This window comes from Nyctereutes procyonoides, unplaced genomic scaffold (assembly GCF_905146905.1).
Source record: "Nyctereutes procyonoides isolate TBG_1078 unplaced genomic scaffold, NYPRO_anot_genome, whole genome shotgun sequence".
Lineage (NCBI taxonomy): Eukaryota > Metazoa > Chordata > Mammalia > Carnivora > Canidae > Nyctereutes > Nyctereutes procyonoides.
In genome coordinates, this window is record NW_026575147.1 from 17,361,173 (window position 1) to 17,381,275 (window position 20,103).

Sequence of the window (20,103 nt, forward strand, 5' to 3'; positions counted from 1 at the left end):
GAACAGGGATCCCTGGGTGGCGCAGCGATTTAGCGCCTGTCTTTGGCCCAGGGCATGATCCTGGAGACCCGGGATCGAATCCCACGTCGGGCTCCCGGTGCATGGAGCCTGCTTCTCCCTCTGCCTGTCTCTCTGCCTCTGTCTCTCTCTTTTTTTCTCTCTCTGCCTCTCTCTCTTTCTCTGTGTGACTATCATAAATAAATAAAAATTAAAAAAAAAAAGATCTGGGAACAGGCTAAAGTCTTAGGTAAGAGATTTGTAAAACAATATACTAATTACATTTTTATTTTTATTCAGATAAAAAAGAAACTCATGACTTTATATGTATATATGTGATACACACATTAAAATATATATATATTTGTTCAAGTTTGCCCTAAATACATCTCACCTACCACTAGACAAGGATATTTTAAGCGATTGATACAGGAGTATGTAGCCATATCAGGTATCACTTTGCCTTGACTCGGTTAGTTACTACCTAAGTACTTCCCCAGAGTTAGTGTGAAAACATGGGTTAGGCTGTGATTTATATTATTGTGTCTACTATAATGTTGTTTTTTGTTTACATTTGGGAAGTTTTATTTAGAGCTTCAACTTGATTGCTAAGTACATGTCCAGCCTGGGCCATTTCAAGTTCATAGTGTCTGCTTTGCTGATAATATGTATGAAGATACATTTATCTTCACCTTGAGTAAACTTCAGTGTACACTTTCAGGATGCATGTTTGATACTCACTTTCTCTGGTTTGAAAGGCTACAGATCATTGTAATATCTAAGGATTTTTTTGATCCTCTGGGCCATGGTTCTCTTAAGTAGTGGTCTTTGTCGTGAGTTAACCATATTAGGGTTATGCACCATATTTTTTCCCGTGATGTTCATTATTTATATTATCTTTGGTTCTAATTATGCAAAGGTGTGGGAATTGACGATCATCTTTTGAGCATTTGACTGTCTTTCTGAAATTAAACATACTTCATCACATGTTCTTCTACAGTGGCCTGACTTCTAGTAAACAAAAAAATTACCTAAATTTCAAGCACATGTTTTGAAAGTGTTTTTGCCTACATATACTTTAATGCTGTTATGGCCTTAGAGGAGGGATCAGTAAATTTTTTCTTAAAGTTCCAGATGGTAAAGTTCCAGATGGCTTTGCTGGCCAAGAGGTAATTGAAGATATAATGTAAGTACTAGGTGTAACCCTTTAAGATGTAACCATTTTAAAAAATGTAAAAGCCAACTCCTGAGATGGAGATCTAAAACCAGGGCAGGGGCAGCCCGGGTGGCTCAGCGGTTTAGTGCCGCCTTCAGTCCAGGGGCCTGATCCTGGAGACCCTGGATCGAGTTCCGCATTGGGCTCCCTGCATGGAGCCTGCTTCTCCTTCTGCCTGTGTCTCTGACTCTCTGTCTCTCTGAATCTCTCATGAATGGATAAATAAAATCTTAAAGAAAAAAAAAAAAAGAAGATACAACCAGAGCAATATTTGCCGACCTTTACCTTAGAGCATAATAGCTACTTGAAACATCTTCCAAGTGTGTGTGGTACAAACTGGAAGAACCATTCTTTGTGGTCAGGTTTTATTTATTTATTTATTTATTTATTTATTTATTTATTTATTCATTCATTCATTCATTCATTCATTCATTCATTTATTTACCAGCCATACAAAAGAAGTTTTTGAAGCAGATGATGCTGAAGTTAGAGCAAAGAATTATATCTGAATCCTCCTGTGTCAGTTTTTGGTTGCTGCTGTTTTTCTAGTTGAGATGAGCTATACTGGAGGTCTGCACAAAAGTTAGATCCTGTTAAATTAGAGTGGTATTAATAAAATAAATGAAAGCATTACATTTTTTCTTTGACAATAACTGTTATTTTATTGCTATAAAAGTTATAAATGTTGATGTCATTAACTTTGTGAAAGTTATCCTTTGTGTGGGAAAGATTTTGGGGTGATTACCATGATGGTGATGGTTTAATAATCATTTGTTCTCAAAGGTTTATAATCTAGAAGAAAACATAAATAAATCAACCCAGTCCCAGCAGTATAGTTAATGGTAGAGTATGCTTCCAAGTATAAGCATCAGCAGGCTAAAATGCACTTATGCTGCTAGTATCTTCTATATGATGAGGGTTTGTGGGTTTTGCTGTTGTTTTTGTTTATTTAGAGCCTATGAAGGAATATTTCTTATCCCTTTAAAAGTTTAAAGAAATGCAGATTTTTCTCCAGCCTTCTCTTACATTCAGGTTCGGTTTGATAGGATTTTGGTACAATTATTATAAGTGATTTTCCTTTTAGAGAAGTGAGGAAGAAGAGATTGATGCTCAAGCGGAGGAAGAAGAGATTGATGCTCAAGCAGACTCCACGCCCACTGTGGAGCCCAATGTAGGACCCAGTCCCACTACCCTGAGATCATGACCTGAGCCAAAATCAAGAGTCACATGTTCAACTGACTGAGCCACCTGGGCATCGTTGGGTACAATTATTTTTGAACTAGGGATCTTTTCAGACCAAACCATAAACTTTTGGAACTGTTTCACTTTAAATTTTTTTTTTTTAAATTTTTATTTATTTATGATAGTCACAGAGAGAGAAAGAGAGAGAGGCAGAGACATAGGCAGAGGGAGAAGCAGGCTCCATGCACCGGGAGCCCGATGTGGGATTCGGTCCCGGGTCTCCAGAATCGTGCCCTGGGCCAAAGGCAGGCGCCAAACCGCTGCGCCACCCAGGGATCCTCTGTTTCACTTTTAGATGTTTTTGTGGACTTCAGAATTTTTTTTTTCCGGAGTTAAGAATAGCGATTCCAAGGAACCTCCATAGGTTCTTTTTTTTTTTTTTTTTTGTATATTTTTTATTGGAGTTCAATTTGCCAACATTTAGCATAACACCCAGTGCTCATCCTGCCAAGTGCCCCTCTCTCAGTGCCTGTCACCCAGTCACCCCAACTCTCTGCCCACCTCCCTTTCTACCACCCCTTGTTCGTTTCCCAGAGTTAGGTGTCTCTCATGTTCTGTCATCCTCACTGATATTTCCCACCCATTTTCTCACCTTTCCCCTTTATTCCCTTCCACTATTTTTTATATTCCCCAAGTGAATGAGACCATATAATGTTTGTCCTTCTCCAGTTGACTTACTTCACTCAGCATAATACCCTCCAGTTCCATCCACATTGAAACAAATGGTGGGTATTTGTCATTTCTAATGGCTGAGTAATATTCCATTGTATACATAAACCACATCTTCTTTATCCATTCATCTTTTGATGGACACTGAGGCTCCTTCCACAGTTTAGCTATTGTGGACCTTGCTGCTGTAAACATTGGGGTGCAGGTGTCCTGCCTGCATCTGTATCTTTGGGGTAAATCCCCAGCAGTGCAATTGCTGGGTCGTGGGGCAGTTCTATTTTTAACTCTTTGAGGAACCTCCACACAGTTTTCTAGAGTGGGTGCACCAGTTCACATTCCCACCAACAGTGCAAGAGGGTTCCCCTTTCTCCACATCCTCTCCAACATTTGTTGTTTCCTGTCTTGTTAATTTTCCCCATTCTCACTGGTGTGAGGTGGTATCTCATTGTGGTTTTGATTTGTATTTCCCTGATGGCAAGTGATGTGGACCATTTTCTCACGTGCTTGTTGGCCATGTCTGTGTCTTCTTTGGTGAAATTTCTGTTCATGTCTTTTGCCCATTTCATGATTGGATTGTTTGTTTCTTTGGTGTTGAGTTTAATAAGTTTTTTTATAGATCTTGGATACTAGCCCTTTATCTGATAGGTCATTTGCAAATATCTTCTCTCATTCTGTAGGTTGTCTTTTAGTTTTGTTGACTGTTTCTTTTGCTGTGCAGAAGCTTTTTATCTTGATGAAGTCCTGATAGTTCATTTTTGCTTTTGTTTCCCTTGCCTTCATAGATGTATCTTGCAAGAAGTTGCTGTGGCCAAGGTCAAAAAGGGTGTTGTTGCCTGTGTTCTCCTCTAGTATTTTGATGGAATCTTGTCTCACATTTAGATCTTTCATCCATTTTGTTTATCTTTGTGTACGGTGTAAGAGAATGGTCTAGTTTCATTCTTTTGCACATGGCTGTCCAATTTTCCCAATACCATTTATTGAAGAAACTGTCCTTCTTCCAGCAGATAGTCTTTCCTGCTTTGTAAAATATTAGTTGACCATAGACTTGAGGACTCATTTCTGGGTTCTCTATTCTGTTCCATTGATCTGTGTGTCTGTTTTTGTGCTAGTACCATACTGTCATGATGATCACAGCTTTGTAGTACAGCTTGAAATCCGGCATTGTGATGCCCCCGGCTCTGCTTTTCTTTTCAATATTCCCCTGGCTATTCAGGGTCTTTTCTGATTCCACACAAATCTTAAGATTATTTGTTCCAATTCTCTGAAGAAAGTCCATGGTATTTGATAGGCATTGCATTGAACATGTAAATTGCCCTGGGTAACATGGACATTTTCACAATATTAATTCTTCCAATCCATGAGCATGGAATATTTTTCCATCTCTTTGTGTCTTCCTCAATTTCTCTCAGAAGTGTTCTGTAGTTTTTCGGGTATGGATCCTTTACCTCTTTGGTTAGGTTGATTCCTAGGTATCTTATGCTTCTGGGTGCAATTGTAAATGGGATTGACTCCTTAATTTCTCTTCCTTCAGTCTCATTGTTAGTGTATAGAAATGCCCCTGATTTCTGGGCATTCATTTTGTATCCTGCCACACTGCCGAATTACTGTATGAGTTCTAGCAATCTTGGGGCGGAGTCTTTTGGGTTTTCTATGTACAGTATCATGTCATCTGCGAGAGGGAGAGTTTGACTTCTTCTTTGCCAATTTGAATGCCTTTTAATGTCTTTTTGTTGTCTGATTGCTGAGGCTACGACTTCTAGTACTGTGTTGAATAGCAGTGGTGAGAGTGGACATCCCTGTTGTGTTCCTGATGTTAGGGGAAAGGCTCCCAGGGTTTTCACATTGAGAATATTTGCTGTGGGCTTTTTGTAGATGGCTTTTAAGATGCTGAGTAATTATCCCTACACTCTGAAGAGTTTTGATCAGGAATGGATGCTGTGTTGGACTTCAGAATTTTGAAGGCTGTCATCCTTTCTAGCAGGCATTTATACTTATACTCACTTTCTTCCCTGAAATCTTGTTTGATTTTTACTGTTCAGTCTCTTAGGTCTGTAATTAATGTTTAACAAAATATTAATTTATCAAAAATTGATAAAAGTACAAGAGAAAAAAAGGCTTTCTGTGTGTGTGCATGCACGTGTGTGTTAGTTTACTTCATACCTAGGGCGAGAGTGTGATTAAAAAAATCTACATGTGGGGTTGGCTAGCCCATTTTGAATGATTTAGGGGTGAGTGAGGGTTAAGAAGTCCTTTCCATATTAGGAATCTTAATTAGGCTTGATAATCCTTTGGATAAATAGTTCAACCTGATGGTTCCCAAACTTTGAGAATAATTAAAGAGCCTTTTTATGATTCCACGGACCCATGCATTTTGCCCTTTTACTTCTGTTAAGAATGTGAGCATTGCATAGTTGGAGTAGTGAACAGTTCTTAGTCTGTTGGGAAAACAAATAATCAAAATAAAGGGTAATGAGTGATATGATATATTAGGGCTATGGGAGTTTGCTGTGGAGGAATCAAGCCTGTTTCTCAGAGGAAATAACATTTAAGTGGGAGTTTGAAGGAATTTTAGGGCTTAGTTCTGAGAAGAAGATCAGGAAAAGTTTTTTGGGCTGAGTGACCAGCATGTACAAAGGTCTGGAGATGAAAAGTGGTGCACTGTAGCACATTCTGGAAGTTGAAAGAAGGGTATACTGCATAATGGAGACATGATCTTGAATTGAAACCATTTCTCCATCTCGTTTGAAATGCAATGCATAATACCAAAATCCACTAAAAAAATCAATGGCCACTTTATAATACCTTTTATATTTTAATAATTGCAACAGTATTTGCAGTCCATTTAAATACGGACACAGGACATTTTTTAATAGTTTAGAGAGTGCTCTGTGTTTTCAGATTCCATGAGGTAAATGTACAGTGCATACCTTGGGAACATCTGGCTTAACTCATTCATTTTTGCCTATTGTGGAGGGTATTTTTTGTAAACTCATGTTTAGAGTATGTTTGCCATGCTATATTCAGAAGTAGACAGTTTCTCAGGGTCCAGTGCGATAGAATATGGTAAGGCACTGAATAAGTGCTAGGATACAGAGGGAAGACCACCTTCTGTTACAGCAGCAATGAAAGTCTTTCAACACTGTTTGTGTGCCCTTGCCCAATCTTTCAAGTGATGATTGAAGAGCCTGGGTGCTTGGTTCGGCTTTTGAGTTCTGATAAATGAACTCCAACTGTAAACTGGAAGATAAGGGTGTTTGCAAATTCTTGTGTAAATAAAGCATGGTTTCCCATTGCAGTGGGTACTGATTTCATAGTCTCTGATGAAGATGAATGATGCTGTGAATTAACAGCTTTAAAACTAGTACTACTGCAGCTTCCTTTTTGGTTTGAATTTATTAAAATACATGTGTGTATTATTGCTTTGTTTAAATGGGGTGAAAAACCTGAACACATAGAAACCAAGTGAGGTACAGTTTCAGAAGATAATTCCCAGCCTCACAATTCCCTGTAAAATTCCTTTCCTGTGGGAAACTTTTAATTTGGAAGCATTCAGCCTAATGTGGGAACCAAGATTAACATTTTCTGAAATACTTCTACAAGAAAAGCAGAAATGTGCTGTTCAGGAAGCTAAATTTACATAGTAGAAAAATGGGCTGTCCTACAGTATTTGGTAGTCTTTGTTTATTAGTTGGGGTAAAAAGTTGTGTGTGAGAGAGACAGACGGACAGACATACAGACACACAGAGAAAGATATTGATTGTATATTTGTCTTTGTTTCCTTTAAATCAAACCAGCAAAGCCCTAGAAAGTGTGTTTTACCACAAACCAGCCCAATACTGGGCCCTAACTATACACAAATACTTTTTTTTTTAAAAAAAGCTCTTTTTGTTTTCTTGCTGAATAAGCTGTAGTGTTTCTTTCTTTCTCTTTCTTTTTTGGGGGGAGGGGAGTGAGTGTTGGAGTAGGAATGGCAAGAAGTTAACATGACAGAGCTTCTTCCCTTTTCTTCCCCTCTTTACCAGGAAGTTAACTAGGAGTCTTCATGTGTTGTTTTTTAATACTGAGTCAGTAATTAGCATAACCCAGTTAGTTATCTTTACCCAGAGTTATTACAGGATTAAAAATTTGACACGCTGATGAGATATCAAACTGGAGGCATGGGAGGAGGGGAGACAATGAGGTTACACTAGTCGGATGGTCCTCTTGAATGCCAACCTCAGACTTGATTCTGTAGGCTCTGGGACATCTAGAAGTTTGTAGCTGGAGCCTTGGGAATTAAATGCTATAGAGGAACTTTCACTGGTTACAGTTAGCCTTGGCTGTTAGCGATTATTTTTATCTACTCTAACATGGGGAGTGGGGGAGGGGGCAGGAAACTAAACTGGCATTATGGTCACAGGAAAGAACAGACTGATTTGGGGCCTTTTCAAACTGCAGACCTTTGTTACTGACCAATGCTTAATTTGGTTTCTGGGTTTTGTTATTTTTTTTTTTTCCCTTGCCTTTACCTCATTTACCTTAACGACAGCCCCCACACCCGCCCCCATCTAGAGCTCAGCTAGGGCAGGCTGCCACTGCGGATTGGGGGGCCGAGAGGTCCAGAGCAAGAAGAAAGTGGGTTGAGAGCAGAGTTCTGTTTAAAGAATTTTCTGCTGGAAACTAGCCCAGAGGGAGTAAAGAGGCGCTTTAATGAGGAGCAGCTGCGGGGCCGACGCAACCCACATGAGACATTTTTTTCCCCTCCATTCCACATTCTGTATAGTTTTTTTTAAAAAAAATCATGATTTTGAAATAGCTGTTTTGTGAAGCACGCCTCTCTTTTTCTTCTTCTTGTATGTGGTGGGGTTTTGCTTTGTTGTTTTATTTTCTTAATGACCAAATCCTCACCAAAAAAAGCTAAGGCAGAGCAGCAGCGAAGCCCTGGATACAATTTGGGCTAACTCTGCTGATACAGAACATTCGGTGGAAAAACAAGGGGAGAGAACACTGGCTTTTATTTGGAAAAGGGGGCTTATTTCCTGCTCAGACTTCAGTCATCTTGGAGCTGACACAAGCTGCTACAGTGTTTTTTAAGCTTTTCTCTAGATGAGTGGCTATTCAGTTAGGGAACTTGAAAGAACAAAATTTTCTGTCCTGTATTACTAGGGAGACTGATGCTGAACTGCAGCCATTGCCACATAGATTGGAATTGCTATTCATATCCCAGCTTCATTGAAATCTGTAAAGTGGCTACATGTAAACTCATCCAGGCTGCTGGTGACATGTAAGAGTTGGGGTCTGTTTCTCATCTGTTTCATTGAGGGGGGACGGTATGGGCATCCTTCCAGTTGGAATGCTTTCTAGTTCCACGAGGAGGAATCTCTTGTTTTTCTCCCTCTTTTCCTCCTTCCCCCCACCTTGTCTCCATTCCCCATGTGTATCTGAACAGTATCAATGAAAAGAGTGGGCTTCTTCATGTCAGAAATGGCAGACTTTTTCAGAAAAAAGGCATATATCTGTATGGGCCTGATAAATATTCAGATAAGTTCATAGAATTATTCTATAGGGTAAAGCCCCCTAAAACTTTTCTTGTCTTCACAGCCTCTTCTGTTAACTGTCTTCTTTCAGAGTTCCAAAGCTAGAGAAGAGGGACAAAGTAGGAGGAAGTCACTGAGAGAACTACTAAAATAAGCGATAAATTCCCTTCAGAAGGGAGGCATTCAGACAGTTTTGGGAACAAAAGGCAGCTGTTAGATTTATTTGTTGTTTTATTTTTAAGAAAAATTTTTAGCACACACCTCTATTTGAAGATATAGGCTGTTTTCCAAAAATTGAACTGAGGCAATAGCTTAATGGAACTACAGATTTCTGAGAGAATTTGGATGATTAGCCCATGTTTCTGGTCTGTGACCAAACTCAACCTGAGCCATCTCAAGAAGGGAGCTATTTAAGTTATTTTCAGGCAGAGAGTCTTAATTTCTGTTCAGACTACCAGGGTATATGGTATACTTGTATTACAGTTGAACAGGAACTTGCAAAATCTGAAGGTCTCCTGCCTTAGGAAACAGGGGTCCTTTACTCCTATCTGTCTTACTTACCCATTTACCCCCTCTCTTCCTATGTCCATAGTTCTCCTTAGCCTCTGGGGCATGAGGGATAATCTTGTACCTCAGGATGATTCTTGGGCTTGGTTTGGCCTGTGTTCTACCAGTCAGAGCACAGTGTGGAGTTGGTAGGGGATTTGGGAGTGTATTTGGATTGAGAGACTGATTGTATGTATCCATCACATAAAATTTAACCCTTTTTGAAACTGGTTGCTTAATGGCATATGGTGCTCATGGTATTCAAGGTACCTGGACCAGTGTGTTTCAAGACATCCCCTTCCCCACATGATATCACATGGGAGTTCAAGAGAAGCTCAGAAAAGACATAACATAACAATAGCTTCAACAAAGTAGTGCCATCCTGGGAGAAATAATGTAGTACATAACATGGCACTGTATCTACTGTTCAGAGATGGGTGAAATGGTTTGGAGGGGGCTTAATGGAAGACATAGATTTTGAGCAGATGTTTGAAGCAAGGATGGAAGAAAGGAGCATAAATTAGAGACATATAAGATGGGAAAGTTTTAGAAGATTTTTATGTAGGGAACAGTAGACAAAATTATGAAAGTAATTTGGAGTGTTTTACTAAGGAATAAGGGAACTGACAATAGAAGCAGGGCAGACAAGTAGACTATAGATTCCAAGAAAGTTAGATTGGAAGGGCTGGATGCTAGTGCTGGTTTCTAAGCAGAGAAGTGACATGATCAAATTATGCTTGAAAAGGTTTGTTCTGAAAGTATTATGCTTAGTTTTAGGAAGGGATTTCCTGGTTGTCCTTATGGAGAGATGTGAATAGGATGCTGGTGCAGCTACGATGATAGAGCTGACTGAATAGATGCCAGTGTTGGGGCAATACCTAATAGATAGAATACTTTCAGTTAGTACTGCTTTATGCTATAATAAAAGATCTAGGTAAAGATAGAGATATAACTATATATGGTGTAAAACTGGGGGAAATTGCTAGATTCACAGACAGCAAATTTGGGGCAGGTCAGTTAGCTTTGGTGTTCTTATCAGTAAAATAGGGGTTCAGACCAGTTGATTTCTGAGGTATGGTGCAGTGCTGAAATTCTGTGATTATAGAAATAAAGTGTAAAAGTTATCTCAGTCAAAGAAATTTGGGGGTAAAGATTCAGCATGGTGACAGGTCCAATAATTGGGTTAAAAAATGTGTAGTACAAGTACAGGATGCAAGAAATATAGCAGAGTAGTTCACGTAAAGAAAAAAAAAACATCTGGCATTTTAACTGAGCATTCTGTAGCTTATAATAGCATTTTGTGGCTTCTAAAAAAGTGAACACAGCTTTACGCTGCAATAGTAAAGCTATAGTGTCCAGATAGTCCAAAGCTCAATGCTGTGTTGGTAAGATCACATTTATTATGTTTTCTTCCCCCTCGTTTTGGGGCCCTGTTTTTTTTTTTTTTTTTTGAGAGTTTATGTATTTATTTATTTGAGAGAGAGAGAGAGGGAGAGAAAGAGGGAGAGAGGGAGGGAGAGCGTGCACACAGTTGGGAGGAGGAGCAGAGGGAGAAGCGGACTCCCCGCAGAGCAGAGAGCCCAACGCTGGGCTCCATCACAGGACCTTGGGATCATGACCTCAGCCAAAGGCAGATAGTTAACTGACTGAGACACCCAGGTGCTACTGGGGCTCTGTTTTAAAGAGGTATTTGATGAACTAGAATCATCTTGTAGGAGGAGGCAGGCTAGCCCAGTATTTGGGGTACATGGGCTTTGGAGTCATATGTGGGTTTGAATCTTGCCTCTGCCATCTCCTACCTGTGAAATCTTAATCCTGCTAAGCTTCAAGGTCCTCATATATAGAATGTGGATGATAATATACTAATACTGTTATTGGGAGTAATAAAAGAGATAATAGCTGTAAAATGCATGGCAAATACATAATACACAATAAGTGCTTTAAAAATGTTGGTTATTCTTATCACTGTTATTATCTAAGATTAGAACAGCCTCCAAAATGGTAAAAAAAAGTCTGGAAATAATTTTATACTAAGGCATAATCCAAAGTACTGAATCCTGTAAAAAAGAAATGAAAGGACCATCATAATTGTCTTTAAGTTCTTAAAGGGATGCATGTTAGATAAGCAGAAGGCTCGTTTTTTATTCTAAAGAATGGTGATAGCTACTAAATAGAAATTCTAGGGAGACAAAAGAATTTCTTAAATGAGATATAATTCACATAGTATTAAATTTACCCCTTTAAAGTGTACAATTCAGTGGGATTTAGTATATTCACAGATACGTGTATCTAGTTTCATTTTTAAAAATATTTTTATTGTTTATTTTTTTTTAAGATTTTATTTATTTATTTATGAGAATACACAGGGGGGGGGCGGGCAGAGACACAGGCAGAGGGAGAAGCAGGCTCCATGTAGGGAGCCTGATGTGGGACTCGATCCCGGGTCTCCAGGATAAGGCCCTGGGCTGTAGGTGGTGCTAAACCGCTGAGCCACCCGGGCTGCCCGTGTGTCTAGTTTCAAAACATTTTTATTATCCCTCACCCTCAAGAAGCTCTGTACTCCTTAATAGTTTCTCTGTTTTCCCCTCCTCCCAGCCCCTGAGAACAATAATCTCTTTTCTATTTTTATAGATTTGACTATTCTGTATGTTTTGTAAAAATGAAATCATACACTGTGTGGCCTTTTGTGTCTTCTTTCACTTAGCATTATATTTTCAAGGTTCATCCATATCATAGCATGTATCAGATTTTCATTCCTTTTTAATGGCCAAATAATATTTCATTGTATGGATATACCACATTTTATTTATCCATTTATCAGGTTATGGACATTTGGGTTGCTTCTACTTTTTGCCATTATGAGTACTACTATGAATATTCTTTACAAATTTTTGTGTGAACTTACATTTTCAGCTATCTTGAGTATATACCAAGGAAAGAAGGCAGAATTGAAGATAACAGAAAGAAAACTTTCTGATAATGAGATCCCCCCACACTGTAGACTGTTCTATTGTTGAAGTAATGAGCCATTCATTTTATTTTACTTAGCAAATGCATGGTGTTTACTATGTGCCAGATACCATTTTAAGTGCTTTTCAATTATTTAAAGACCCTATTAGGTAAGCACTATTATTAAATCAATTTAATGGGATGCCTGGGTGGCTTAGTGGTTGAGTCTCTGCCTTTGGCTCAGGGTGTGATCCTGGGTTCGGGATCAAGTCCCCACATCAGGCTCCCTGTGAGGAGCCTGCTTCTCCCTCTGCCTATGTCATTGCCTCTCTGTCTGTGTCTATCATGAATAAATGAAATCCTTAAAAAATATAAATCCATTTTACAACAAGGAGGTTTAATAACTTGCTCAAGGTCACACATCAAGTAAACGGGGAGCTGGAATAGAAATCCATGTGGTCTGATTCTAGAATCTGTACTCCTAATAGCAAGAACAATAATGGCTCCTAAGCATTTATTAAATTCTTACTACTACTCAGGCACCATGCTTAATTGCTTATATTCAAGTGCAGACTGACATTTATTTTTTAAGGATATTTGAGAAAGAATTATCTCATTAGGTAGAAATTACCTTAGGGTGTATTGAATCCCAAGATTCTGTTATTCCAAGGATAATATCTACCCCGAGGCTTTTAAGATGATCACAATTTATATCAAAAAGGAAACTATGAATATGAATGATAAGTATTATAGGGATTCACTCAATAAGACTTATAAGAATATGATAGTGTTATATTTAACTTAAAAGCATTAACCAAAAGTGACTTTTGAGATTGTGAATGGAAACTTTAGAAATATGGAAGGATCAAAGTTTCATGGGAAAATGATCCCATTTTTCTAATGTTCAGTTTCAAATACTGCAGAGTATATTAGGGTAAGTAGATGACTTTCACTAAACTGAACATATTGAACTGGAGCTGTTTATGTGGATATATGAAGGTAGTTGTTTAAAACCAAATGAACAACAGTAACAGTAACAAATGTGAATGAGAGGAAAGAGCAGTGCAGCTCAAATGTAAAGTTGGCCATAATTGATGGGGAAGAAGTAGAAGAATCAGCAATCTAGACTAAGAATTTACCAAGCTTTGAGATAGAGGGAGTCCTAGAAACTGAATGTAAAAAGATTAAAATGATAGAGACAACTCCTACAGGAAAGAGAATTTCTTTAAATAAGTATTTTTAGGTTTATTTTAAATTAATTAGTTAATTAATTTAGAGAAGGGGCGTGGCAATGGGTAGCTGCAGAGAATCTCAAGTAGGCTTCACACCTAGCGTGGGTCCTGATATGGGGCTGGCTCTCAGAATTCTGAGATCATGACCTGAGCTGAAATCAAGAGTCGGACACTTAAGCAGCTGATCACCCCAGGTGCCCCAGGAAAGAGAATTTCTTTATGATGAAATTTCAGACTGAACTTGACAATGGGAAAATCATTGCTCTTAGAGCATATTTTCTGGGCAATAATTAGAATGAAAGTTGTGTTAAAGGGACAAGTAAGAACTAAATGGAAAAGGAAATTATCTGTGAAATTAGGCCACAGTTAAAGAAGTTTGGTTGTGATGGAAGAAGAATTTGGAAAAGGGAAATAGGGCTTAGTGAAAAATGGAGGTTAAAAGAGATTTGTACATGACTTCTGTCTTAGCCCTCTAGAATATCTTAAATAAGAAATTAAGTATTATGTTAAAAGTAGCTCTAGTTTCACATAAAAATAAAATGTAGTTTTATATATTGATTTGAGGAGAGTAAGTCAGTTGTAAACATTTTATTATCTCACCTAGAGTAAAAACCTTAAGCTTTTTCTTCATGGTGGTTTACAGGCCCCTCATGATCTGCCTAACAGTATGGCTCTCATGTATTTTCTGCTCCTCTTTTTTGAAATCCCTTTGGTAGAGCCACAGAACTGGCTCTGATTCCTCAAACTCCAGAACTGTTTCCACTGTTTTAGGTCCTTTGTATTTGTTGTTCCCTTCTGCCTTGAACACACTTCCCCTCAATACCTGCATGGCTAGTCCCGCACTTCATTTAGCTGTTGACTCAAGTTTGCCTTCTCATTGAGGCCTTTTCTGATTTTCCTATTTAAAACCAAAATACCTCATTTTATCTACTCCTGACTATTCCCAATTCCAACCCTTCCCATTCCCCCTTTTCCTGTTTTATTTTTTTTCATTGCACTTAACTCTACCAAATTATATATTTTATTTACTAATCTTGTATTTTGTCTTCCCTTACTAGAATTTAAACTCCACAAGTTCAAGGACTTTCCTAGCATTAGAACAATGTCTGGTACATAATAAACACTTACAAACATTTGTTGATGAATGAATGAGTGCAGTATTCTTTTCAGAAACTGATGTGAGAACATTCTTCTTCACTATCATTAACATCATTATTAATGAGCATGTTGGATGCTGTATATTAGAATTGGGCTTCATGTATTCTCTTACTCAGGAGTTGGCAAACTTTTTCTATTAAGCGCCAGATAGCAAATATTTATGCAAGCAAAATGGTCTCATCACAACTACTTAACCCAGTTATTGTAATGCATAAATAGTCATAGACAATCCATAAGTGAATGAGTATGGCTGTGTCCCAATAAAACTATTTATGGACACTAAAATGTGAATTTTACATAATTTTCAAATGTCACAGAATAATATCTTTTTGGTTCGTTTTTCCAGTCATTCAAAAATGTAAAAACTATTAGCAGCTCATGGGCCATACAAAAATAGGCAGTGGGCCATAGTAGGTCTCCAAGCTGTATTTGCCAACCTCTGCTTTAATGGTTTCTTAAACATATCTTGGTGGAAACTTATTTTCCCATACTTGGTAGGGAGCAACAATGCAGATTAAACCCCAGTGACACATAATTCAGGAATACTCTTCTTTAGCTGCAGAAATTTTCATATTGTTTCATTTTTGTTTTCCTGGGAACCTTATGTTTTCTTTACATGTTTAGGATACTAATACTTAAATGAATTTGCATTCCTTGAGGAGATGCCACATGATAGTGTTGGGAAAGTGGTGGTGGTGTAATAGTCCAGGAGTAATGCTGGGCAAAGCCCACCCAGGTTTAGAGGTTTGCCTTATTTATAAGGCAAACTTATTTATAATTTTCGTATGGGTGAATCAAGAGTTGTCAGCCAGGCTTAAAGTGCATAGGACTGCCACTGTGAATGAGAATTGTGTTGCAGTTTTTAACATCATCCATAACAAACTTTTAAAATAAGTTACAAATGCTTTTAATAATACAGCTCAGGGTTAATTTTAGCTGTGCTACATTGGCAGTTTTTGTTCTACTTGAAAAAGAATCTGAAAATAACCTATTCTCAAATCAAGCTGTGATTTGAATAAAGCATCATATTTTCCTCAATAAGTGCAAAGAGAGAAAAAACAGTTTTCATTTGCAAAGCTTTTTAACATAAGGCTTTTTGCATACTTGATTTTGTTCAGTTCTTAGAATAATCCTACAATGTAGGTAACCTTATTAACTATTTAAAATGTGAGAGAACTGGGCAGCCCAGGTGGCTCAGTGGTTTAGTGCCGCCTTCTGTCCAGGGCCTGATCCTGGAGACCTGGGATCGAGTCCTGTGTCGGGCTCCCTGCATGAAGCCTGTTTCTCCCTCTGCCTGTGCCTCTCTCTCTCTCTGTGTCTCTCATGAATTAAAAAAAAAAAAAAAGTGAGAGAACTAATAATGAAATTAAGCAACATGTCCAAGGTCACAGCACCAGAACTCACTCCAAACAGGCCTTCTGACCATATGAGGTGCAGAATCCTCACAGAAACTTCAGTCATTCTTTGGTTTCAGTGCTGTGCCCTCTCCTCACTGCCTCTCCATTTTTAGCTTAATCTGCTCATGAAGCTACTGAGAACTTGAGCTGCTCCTTGCTCTGCCATGCTTACTGTATTCAGGTCTAGGAAGAGGGGAGCAGGCTCTAGAGCCCACAGGCACACTAGAGCTACTCACCAGCTCTGTTTTCTCCTCTAGCTATGATAGCTACTGCATAATTCTTCTGAGCATGTTCTGTCTTAGTTCCTGAATATCTGGTCTTCCTCCTTTTCTCAATAACTGGGAGATGTTACCTTTCCAACCAGTGGCTAACGAAACATCTTAGATGTGGCTGGGCAATGAGAAGAAGGAGGAAAACACAACCCCAGTGCTTCAAGCTTCAAGTCTAGGTGATAGAGAAAATCAGGACACAGAATCTGCACTTAGGGAGCCCTGATGGGGGCTGAGGGGGCATGGGGAGTTTTATTGGTTTAAGCATGTCAGCTCTGAGGTAATGATGGAGCAGCCCTGTAGGCTTAGTTTTCTATTCTTCAAAGAGTAAAGTGGAGAAATAGGTTTAAACCAAATATATGAGTTGATAGCCAAATGGTAAAATTTATAGTTAGAATCAAAGTCTTTGTGTTACTTTTGAATGCTTCTTAGAGGTCTCATTTAAGCAACCTCTGTATTAGGAAAATGGAGACTATCCATACCTTTTTTATTTTTTTAATGCTGTTTAGAGAATGTAGAATTGTAAAAACTACACACAATTTGGTATGGGTGTATAGCTTATGAATCAATGGGTGGCATATAAAAAGATTCCTGAACACACCATGTGGAGACTATTATAGAATGTTATTCTTGAATTGTTTTGTCTTCTTCACTTTGGTGTTTATATGGGACCTTAGGTATTTTTATTTTATTTTAATTACATTTTGTGCTTTTTTTATTTGGTTAAAAAAGTTGCCTGCTATTTATATCTTAACAGATTTAAGTTTTGAAAAAGCCCCTTTAACCCTTCTCTATTCCTGTACCTCCTTTCTCTTTCTCCATCACAGAAAAATGTAACCCCTGAACATAACCCAGAAATCTAGATATAGACCAGTTGATGTCTCAGTGGAAACAAGAAGAGCTGGTTATTTCTTAGTGCCTAATTGAGAGAAAGCATATGATATTTTATTTTTTTTAATTGAGGAGGGCAAGAGGGTCAGTCCATGCATTATCATGTGAATGTCTTAATCCTGTCAAATGAGAAAGTTAATGAATTTAAACAGACAAGTATCAACAATATTGCATTAAACAGTGTTGTTACATCATACCATCTGTACCTACATGAGAAGAACTATGGTTACATTTGCCTTTGATAAGGGTCATGCTGGGTCACCCATCAGGTATTCTGTCACCTAAGATTCAAAAGGACACGAGGTTGTGTGGTTAAGTTCTCTAAGCACTTCTGAGCTAAGGCAGTCTTATAGGTTGTACTTTTAGATTTCTTATTTGACAGTCTAATGTTTTCTTGAATGCACTACATTATCTTATAAGTTTTTAGATTTACAAGAAGTCAAGTATTTTCATGGGCTCCTCTTTTTTTGCCACACAGATGTCCAGAGGGTTTCTTGGGAGAATATTGTCAACATCGAGACCCCTGTGAGAGGAACCGCTGCCAGAATGGTGGGACGTGTGTGGCCCAGGCCATGTTGGGGAAAGCAACATGCCGATGTGCCCTGGGGTTCACAGGTGATGATTGCCAGTACTCAACCACTCATCCCTGCTTTGTTTCTCACCCCTGCCTGAATGGAGGCACCTGCCACATGCATAGCCGGGATGACTATGAGTGCACCTGCCAAGTTGGTTTTACAGGTAAGAAATGTGACTCAGCTGTTTTTTCCTATTCTCAGTGGATATTTTTCTTTAGCGTCTCTTAGATCTTGACATGTTGCTCTTAAGGATCCTCTAAGTCTAGTGCACATTTAACATTATGATAAGGAACTAGGGTATTCCAGACAATTATCTTTAACTTTGTTTTGAGAGTTTTAAGAAGGGAGAAGGAGAAAGAGAGAGGCAGAAGTATTTGCCTAAAGTCTGCATGTTAAGATTGGGGATCAGAACTATACTTCACTGTCAGTAGAAGAAAAGCTATCTGTGCTGTTGGATTACCTGCTTCTTGAAATCTCTCCCTAGACATTCAGAGTACTGGCTCTTCTGGTTTTCTGTACTCTGAAAGTTCTTTTTGCGTCTGCATTGCCTTGTCCTCATCCATTAAATTTTTGTATTCCTTGGAACTCTGTTTTGAACCCTGTTTTGAGCCATATCACAGTTCTCCCCAGGGAATCTCACTATCTCCAGTGGCTTCAGCTGTCATTATCTTCATCAGTTGCTGGTGACTCTTATACTCATCCTTTTCACTCCACCCCCACACCCCCACCCCGACATTCAGACTCCTATTTCTAACTATCTGTTGCATATTACCCTTGGAAACTCGACAGGTACCTCACACTCAACATGTTGATGTAAATAGGTGATAGTGATGTACAGTCCAAGTATTTCAAACTAGACTCCCCTCCTCCCTTACCTCACTTAGACTCAGGCACCTAACTCAGCCCCTGCAGCACCTCTCACCTGACTACTCCTCTCCATTTCCTCTCCTGCTCTGCAGTTGAGGTCTATCCTGTCCATGACAGCTCAGCCCTCACCTTGGCTCCTACAGGTGTTTTCCTAACTAGTTTCCTTGCCTTTACTTTCTCCCCATCTTGTTTACCTGTCCCATTGCCACATCTTTGATCATAAATACCAATCTTCTCACAAACTCACCTGCTTATAATGCCTAAAGACTTTTCATCATCTATAAAGTACAAACTCTTTTACTTGGCTTCCATAGCCCATCATGGTCTAGGCCTTACATCTTTTTATAGCTTCACTTCCCACAAACATCTAGCTCTAGTCACACCAATAACATTCTCATCATTTCCTGAAAATGTCATACTTCCTGTTGCCTCTGTGCCATTGCACACCACTTTGCCTGGAATGCCCTTTTCTACAGTTGGTGATTGCCCAATGTTATTTAATATTCTGTCTTAGTGACTTTTTTGTGATTCCTTTAAGCAGTTATTTTCTATGTTCTATTATCTTATGTGTCACATTTATTGTAATAATTTTTTTACATGTTTCTCATCTGATTAGATTATGAGTTCTTCAGAGGTAGGTCTAAGCTTATGTGTCTTACATGGCACATTTATTGTAATAATTTTTTTACATGTTTCTCATCTGATTAGATTATGAGTTCTTCAGAGGTAGGTCTAAGCTTTATTCAAAATAAATTGTATATGTTTATTAAGTTAGATGAGGAAAGCAGAACCATTCACTATTTTGTCCCCTGCTAGCCAGCAATTCTGTAAACCTGGTAAGCAAAAATTGAAAACATACTCAATAAACTAGACTGGATCAGTTAGTTTGGAATATTTGTTCTACTGACTTTTCATTAAAAACTAAACTAGACTGGATCAGTTGGTTTGGAATATTTGTTCTACTGACTTTTCATTAAAAAATATTTGTTGATAGGGGTAGAGGATAATTAGAATGGTCTGGTATCTTCATCATGACCATGGCAGCATTGTTATGGTGATTCATTGAAGAGATTTGGTGGTTAAAAGAATACTTTTTTCCTGATCGTCAGTTTTGAATTGTTTTGCTCCACAAGCAAAGGGAAGGCATACCTATTTATTTATTTTTATTTTTATTTTTTTAGGCATACCTATTTAAAACATTTTAATCCTAGTAGTGGAAATGTACACAGTGGTGTCTTCTTAATAATTAAAATGTTACTCTGAAATGCTCCCCAAATTAAAACTTCTTCCTTTGCCATTAAAAGGATCTCTTCTTGGTGTTCTGCAGGATTCTGATCATTTTTACACATCTGCTACTTTTGTATTTCTTTAGTAATTACAACAGGTTAAGTTTGCCTTTTTGGTTTGGGGTAGCCCTTATACCCCACCTAGTCAGACCATCTTAGCTTATCTCCACTCATAGTTGAAGAAACAGAGGTGGGAAGTGAGTGCCTATACGTAACACAGATTCAGGACCTTTCTGTTTCAGTTGTAGGCAAATAATCTATACACACGGTTGCCAGAAAGAACCATTTTTATC

General features: G+C 38.4%; 1 protein-coding gene across 2 annotated transcripts in view; it reads left to right on the plus strand.

The window, feature by feature from the left end:
* The window catches only part of NOTCH2 (notch receptor 2), a 164,683-nt gene that overhangs the window by 56,043 nt on the left and 88,537 nt on the right, over positions 1–20,103 (plus strand). For both annotated transcript variants that reach the window (XM_055312499.1, XM_055312498.1), the window contains exon 3: positions 17,561–17,820. In XM_055312499.1, the coding sequence (XP_055168474.1) occupies positions 17,561–17,820 (260 nt within the window). The remainder of the gene's footprint in view (positions 1–17,560; positions 17,821–20,103) is intronic.